This window comes from Microchirus variegatus (assembly GCF_963457635.1).
Source record: "Microchirus variegatus genome assembly, chromosome: 12".
In the NCBI taxonomy this organism is placed as follows: Eukaryota; Metazoa; Chordata; class Actinopteri; order Pleuronectiformes; family Soleidae; genus Microchirus; species Microchirus variegatus.
In genome coordinates this window covers 16357304-16364189 of record NC_139813.1, presented here as the reverse complement: position 1 = coordinate 16364189, position 6886 = coordinate 16357304, and the positions used below count along the sequence as shown (strand labels likewise).

Here is a 6886-nt window from a genome sequence, read left to right as displayed (position 1 = left end):
CTTTTCTTTTTCTTTTTTTGTATCATCAGCAAAAATCTGACTGTTCGTCTTACAAAACACTTTCCTTGCAAGTTCAAACAATACAATACAATAAAATAAAATAAAACAACAATTAATTAAAGAATGAACATTTGCAGACACAGATCCAGAAAATGCTTGCGACATCTCGAATGTCGCACGTCTGTCGAGACCTCCCCGCACAATTAGCTGAGAGAAAGAGAGAGAGAAAATGTTATATCATCTGCACTTCAACATGAATTTTATAAAATTAATGCACTTAAATTGGGATTTTGTTATTTATCCAAGTTTAACACAACATTATCTCCGTCTGTTCACCTGCTCTGTGTTTTTGTCCACTTCAGGGCGTGTCTCGGAGGCACGGATGTGGTCGGGTGGTAGAAGGTGCAGCCAACTCGCTTACACAGCGCCGCAAAACGACAAGGCTGTGTGAAAGAAAAAAGTGCCATCTTTAAAAACAAAAACAAAGAAACAACACTTTCTCTTTCACCAAAATATATACACACTAAAACAATATTATGCAATCGAAGCATCACCTTGGGATGATAAAATGGACAGTCCATCTTCTTACACTCAGGGAAGAAGCGACACACACTAGCTGTTTCAGCTAGCTGCACTGCTGTAAACACAGATAATTCCAGTTAGAGGCCAAAAATATACAACACCTTTGAACAAACTACGGATTACTGCTGAGATAAAGATAAAATCTGCTGTATATTGGGGATTGAAAGAAAGAGGCACCTGGTTTGGGTGGAGGAGCGACCGTGCTTCTGCGGCTGACATGAGTGAAGGGACAGTCTGGCTTTGTACACCTGGCATCGTATTTACAATTCGGGTGGATGAAAAGGCATTTATCCCCAAATCTGCAGTTGGGAAACGTCCTTCAAGAGGGAAAGAATATACAAAGAGTCGTGAATAAAGAGCTCAAGTGAGTGTTGAGAAGGAAAAAAAACAGTGTGTTACTTCAGTTTACGAACTGGATTACTCACTTGCACTTTGTCGTAGGATGATGGTACAAACACTCGTCTCCACTTTTACAGACCGGCCAGAACCTGCAACGCTCCGTGACCTTTTGTTTCTTTAACGGGACGTTGTCGTCATCCATCATCTCAATGTCCATCACATTATCTATAACGGGTGGACACACAGTTATTACTACATTTAACCGTGTATTTTGTTGTTATAAAATGGAGCATGATGAACAACACACACCGTCTGATGGCATGACCACCCCCTGTAGCCTCTGAAGGATGCTGACTTTGGGCTCCCTGTGCGCATGGTCGGTTGTAACAGAGTCCTTTTTGGGTGGCCGCACGTCATCCATCTCCATGTCACAGTCTGTAAGATTCCCCAGGGGGCTCGGTACTCCATCCAATGTCACTATAAACTTTGGGCTGGCAGAGTCACCTCTCTCCTTGCTGGTATGTGGAGAAAAACAAGAAGACAAAAAAATATGGCAATATAACTCTCAAAGGTTGCAAAATTCCACCAAGAATAAATCAGAACTGGGAGTAGTTCTGGGAGTACTCTATTTTGGACGTGTGTGTATATATACCTGGCCTGGACAGTGCGTGGTACAGCAGAATTAACTTCCCCTTTGACTGGAAGAGGCTGCTGAGTTCTGGTCTGAGATTCTTCCAGTCGTGGTCGACTCATTATGAAGGAGCGGGTATCGAATCCCTTTTCTTCACTGCCAGCAGCAACCTCCACACGTGTAGGTACTAGGTAGAACACAAAAGCAGATGTTGCATTTTACATGTTAAATTTTACTTTAATTAAACACTGGGGAGAAGAAATGTTCATTAAATCCCAAAAAAGAAATAAAATAAAGAATCACCATAATCACGTCGCTCTCTTCCATCACTGCTCTCGACTAAATCCAACTGGAGGCGTGAAGCTAAAGATCTCACTGGACCTGGAAGGAAAATGCAACATTTAACACCTAAAAGATAAATACACCTGGACTTTGTTTCTTTGTATTAAACTGTTCTTTTCATGTTATTAAGTTGTATACATGCATGTAGGTGGCACGTCAAGCAACTTGTATTTGATTAAAGCACTGAAATGTTGAATTTGATGTTATGGAAACATTAAAGCGGTACAAATACTGTATGCTGAAGGGAATTCTATTTTAACACACCTTCTGTTCTTGAAGGAGGTAGCTCCTCAGAGTTGTAGGTCTGCACCTTGGGGACCAGAGTGTGGAGGTGCTCCTGCACCAGCTGGATGGCTGCCGACATCTCCTCGCTGCTGGCCACGCGAGTGCGAGGCGCCACAGGAACAGTCTGCTTCTGTGGTACTGTGTGGGGGAGAACAGCGAGAAATGATTATTATTATTTTAAATCAGCAACATAGCTGAATGGCCTGAAGTACAGAAATTTAATGGCAGTGGAAAACATACTTATTGGGTAGGATGTAGTTTTGATGATCGAGTCCTGAGCTTCAGAAATGGCCTTCAGTATTAGATTTCTGTTGGCTTGCTTGGCTGGTGGGAGGGTAGGTCTGAAATAACAAAGCAAGGAGTGTGAAGAGTGTTTCTTTTTGTAGCTTAAACACAGAAACTGAAAGATATTAAACCTGTGATTTGAGTTGACAGTTAATGTAAATGTCCCATTTAACAGCCACAGTATTGTAAAACAAAATCACTATTACATGTAGATTCCAAATGAATGCAAATACACGAAATGTCTGTTTTAAAAAACAATGCCTAAAATGTCCAAAAATATCATACTTGCGTTCTGGTTTAGACGGCAGGGACACTCTGCTGGACAAGCCCCTTCCCCCACTGTGTGAATCCTCCTCTTCCAAATCATCGCTGTCATCATCTGCTGCTCTGTTCACTCGTACAACTGAACTCGCGGGTGCTTTGCGCTTCCGTGACATCTCCTCCTGCTGTATTACAATATTACTATGAATATTTGTCTTGACATGTATGTCAACAATAACTTAACTAAATCCGTCATCACTGTAATTTGTAAAGAGGGCAATCATACCTTACTGCTGCTTCTGCTCTCCTGCTGCCTGCTGCTGTGAGAGGATCCCTCAGTGGGCCGACACACATATGCAGAGCTTGCGGACATAGGTTTGCTCTGACCAGGTCTGTAGATCTCAGCTGTGGGTCTACTAGCTGTACTACGCGATCGCCCGTGATTGGTGCGGATTTCTACAGGGTCCTCAGCGATGAAGTCGTCATCCATTTCTGGTTTGATGTCGATAACGGCCTCTGAGGGGAGCGGCTCCATGAGGGGTTTAACCGTGGAGGAAAGTCGAGAAGAACTCTTCTCCATCATTCCCCTCCTGCTGACAAACAAATGCACGTTAATGTTGAGGATGCTAACAAACACAACTTAGCTTCAATTCAGACACTTAAACTGTATGCACCTGCTGCTTTCATGGGCCGAACTTGACACCCGTGTTTCAGTCCTATCGGAGTGCGAGCTGGACACTGTCAACACCTTCAGCTCCTCGGTGTTGCCATCTTCACTTACAGATGTCCGGCTCTTTCCAGCCACAGTACTGCTGTCGGACTGATGTTTGAGGGATGTGGGCTCTAAAACAAAACGAGAATCGAAGAACCGGAATTACACAATAATATTACACAGTGCAACTTATATGTATTTTGTTTCTGCAATTCTTCATTCTATGTGTGATAAATTATTTATTTTTTATTATCTCCGCCAAGGAGGTTATGCTTTTGCTGCAGTTTATTTGTCTTGTCTGTTTCTTAGCAACATATCTCGAAAAGTCACAGACGGATTTGGATGAAATTTTCAGGAAATGTCCGCAATGGACGTGATCCGTAGAAGGCATTGCTGGTTACAACACTCGCCGTCTGATCCAGGTACGCCGGCAGGGTGTATTTTGTAGGCAGTGGGCTGCCTTGGCGGAGGTCTGCGCTCTCCGAGTGCTTTTCTAGTTAAATATGTGATATATCCCTGTTCTTATTATGGAAATGACCTAAATATGCAAGGTTATGTGCACTCATATAATAGAAAGGTTTGTCTTTAGCTCGACATACAATATAGAAAATCATGTATCCACCAGACTTACCTACTGCAACAGTTCGTAACTTCTCCAAAACTCCTTGAAGCCTAAAAAAACATTAAACACATATTAAGGCACATTTATATATATATATATATATATATATATATATATATACACAAGTATTTCTCCAGATGCATGGTCTTAATAAGCAGGATATAAAATTATTAAGATTGTACCAGGTTGTAAACTTGCTAGTATTATTCCCGAGGAAAAGGGAGAGATCGTCGGCCATCTGTTGAGAGGTTTTCTTGTTTGCCACCATCACCATAATGTAGTCAGGCAGCTCTTCATCTAAATCGTAAAAAGAAAAATCTTACTATATGTAAAAACTAAACTGACGTCTGCAAGAATAACACCCGCGGTTGAATCACTTACCGATATATGCACCGAGTTCTTGAAGCTTCCCCTTGATAGCAGCCTGAAAAACAAGAAGAGTTACGAGCAACTTTACAGGTATAGCATGTCTACAACATATTCAGGAGCTATTACAAATGTTACCTGGCGTTTTCTTTACCAAATAAATAAAAACCCACGAATACAAATGTTAAACTACCTGCTGGTTAACTTAACAAGTATGGTTTTAAATCCTTGCTCGACCTTGACGATAAAATCTCGTTTTCTGTCCGTTAAACTCTGAGGCTAAGCTAACAAGCTAATGTTAGCCACCAGCCTTTATGTTGCTCTACATATGTTTACCAGGCGATGCGAGTCTGAGCCAAACCTCTAATCTTCAACCCACCGAGGTACTCACTCTTATTTTCTTGCTGATTTCGGTCCCAATTTCCATCTTCGTCGTTTAAATCAAGCAACTAAGGCTTAAATCTGTGACTATTTTTTCCAGCTCCGCTGCTAGCAAGGGAGATGAGTGACGTAAATGCTGTGACTGACGAAGGTGGCCGAAGAGAGTCAAACTCAAAACCCACAGTGATAACAAGTTTGCGGAACCCCGTCCATTAACACTTTCATTAAAGCCGCCTCTGTTAATCAGTTTAATTACTTTTAATAAACACTTGTGAAAAGCACATTGTATGTGGAACATGAAGAAATGAAAATATAACTAGGACATTCGCTTTTTCAAAGACGTCTGTCTTTACATTCAGTCATGATTGTCTCTGCTGCTGCCTTTGATTTTAATGCGTGATTATTTTAAACTTTATAGCTAGTGATCCAGCATTTTTAATTAATTATAAGACTCTATGAAATGTTAGAATTAAGCCACCAATAACTAATGCAGACATCCCATCTATGCAATGCAAAATATAAGCATTTCAATAAAGGAGTTAAATATCATTTGTTATCACAAAGATTAACAACATTGTGACCTGAGACATTTGTTGAGGCAAGAAATAATAGGCAAACATTAAAAAAAAAGAAAAAATAACTACTTTATTTCTGTATCCACAAGATGGCGCAACAGACCATTAGAATTACAGCCATTTTTCACCACGATGGTATTTCAAAAACATTAAAACTGATTGAAAAACGACTAAAAAGTAAGAAAAACATACTGTATATCTCAATAATTTAAGTTGTTGTCTCATCAAACTCATAAATGCAGAATCTTATTTTCCTCTTTTTCAGTTGATTACGTAAAAACATTCATGTGCTGCAGGCAAGTTACACATCAGAATAACTACATGAGTCTGCACATCCATGTTTATTTGTCAGTGTTGCAATTAAAATACAATTTCGAAATAATAATAAGAAAAAAATGCTGACTTTCAGAGTGAACGTCGTTGACTTTCATATTCATGTACTATGTCTTTTTCCTCAGATATTATTTCCTGTTTTGCAGCCCCTTCATTGCCAACCAACAATGACGGGAAGGATCTTAGTCTGTGTCTAGACAAGCGTCTAAATCTCTCAGACGCTACTGTCTGCACTGTTTCTCTGTCTGCTTCGCTCACACCATCTGTGTTGACTGGTTGTTTGATGCTCGGGGAAACATCAACTCACTTTTTCTGACATCATTATCCTGTGTGTGGATCCATATATTCTCATTATTGAACATTTGTAGCGAGATTATCAGCATTACCATACCCCAACATGTCTTTATTCTACCTAATTAATAGGACATTTGGGAAATTGTGTACAAAAGATGAATGTTTCGTCATCTGAAATACACATTGCAATTTATATTTTCCTTTTATCTTCCTGGGTAAGGAGGAGTGGATTAGGCTGTGGGTCTGATGAGGACATCCTCTTCAGTCTGTTTGTATTTGGGAAATAAAAGACAGCATTGAGTGTCTCAGACAAAGTCCCACTGCAGAACTAAATTCATCTCAGGACAGTAATGTGCTCTGTGTCATACTTGTACACCTCTATCATGCTTAATTGGATCAACAGAGGGATGGGATTTCTGTGTTGACCCTTGTTAACAATGGAGCTGTGACATCTATCAGCGTATAGGCAAACAGCTCCTGCACAGCGCCGTCACATACAGCTAATTTTTAATGAAGTGTAAATAGTTGTTTTTCCGTGACTCTGTGTGTGTGTGTACACACTGAATAAACAGGGCGCAGACTGTTGATTAGAAAGCTCTAGGACACAGGTGTATTCTATCCATCGTGACTCATTCGCCCACAGTTCGTGCGGAAACAGTGGATTGTTGCACAATTGAACAAAGAGAGTCGTTAAATAACAAAAAGGCAAAAATATAGTATTTATAGTAATAAAATATAGTTCAAAACATGGAGCTGAACCCAGGAACACATGAAAACCAGAGCAACAGGCCAGACAGAAATGGCACAGAGTGGACAATCAAAAGGAAAGACAGGACAGGAAGCAAAACTCAACAATGCACACACAAGGAGAAGCTTCA

At 40.4% G+C, this 6886-nt stretch overlaps 1 protein-coding gene across 5 annotated transcripts; it reads right to left on the bottom strand.

The window, feature by feature from the left end:
* On the bottom strand, positions 1-4908 carry zc3h14 (zinc finger CCCH-type containing 14). 5 transcript variants are annotated; one of them, XM_083899193.1, is made up of 17 exons: positions 4817-4908; positions 4441-4483; positions 4242-4356; positions 4069-4109; positions 3400-3568; positions 3012-3318; positions 2750-2910; positions 2420-2520; positions 2159-2317; positions 1856-1933; positions 1574-1739; positions 1231-1436; positions 1008-1146; positions 760-899; positions 555-637; positions 337-443; positions 1-207 (listed from the first exon to the last, which is right to left on the bottom strand). In XM_083899193.1, the coding sequence occupies exons 1-17, from the start codon at positions 4850-4852 to the stop codon at positions 204-206; spliced, it is 2055 nt and encodes a 684-aa protein (XP_083755319.1). In that variant the 5' UTR covers positions 4853-4908; the 3' UTR covers positions 1-203. The 5 variants fall into 5 exon arrangements, with proteins under 5 accessions (XP_083755319.1, XP_083755321.1, XP_083755322.1 ...); XM_083899195.1 differs by having other exon boundaries at positions 555-634; XM_083899196.1 differs by having other exon boundaries at positions 2750-2907.
* Positions 4909-6886: the final 1978 nt, after the last annotated feature.

Coding starts and splice junctions, on each gene's coding strand:
- zc3h14 (XM_083899193.1), bottom strand. CDS start 4,852: ATGGAAATTGGGACCGAAATCAGCAAGAAAATAAGA. Junction 2,318..2,419: donor AACTACATCCTACCCAATAA/GTATGTTTTCCA, acceptor TCCCCCACACAG/TACCACAGAAGCAGACTGTT. Junction 900..1,007: donor CATCCTACGACAAAGTGCAA/GTGAGTAATCCA, acceptor TCCCTCTTGAAG/GACGTTTCCCAACTGCAGAT.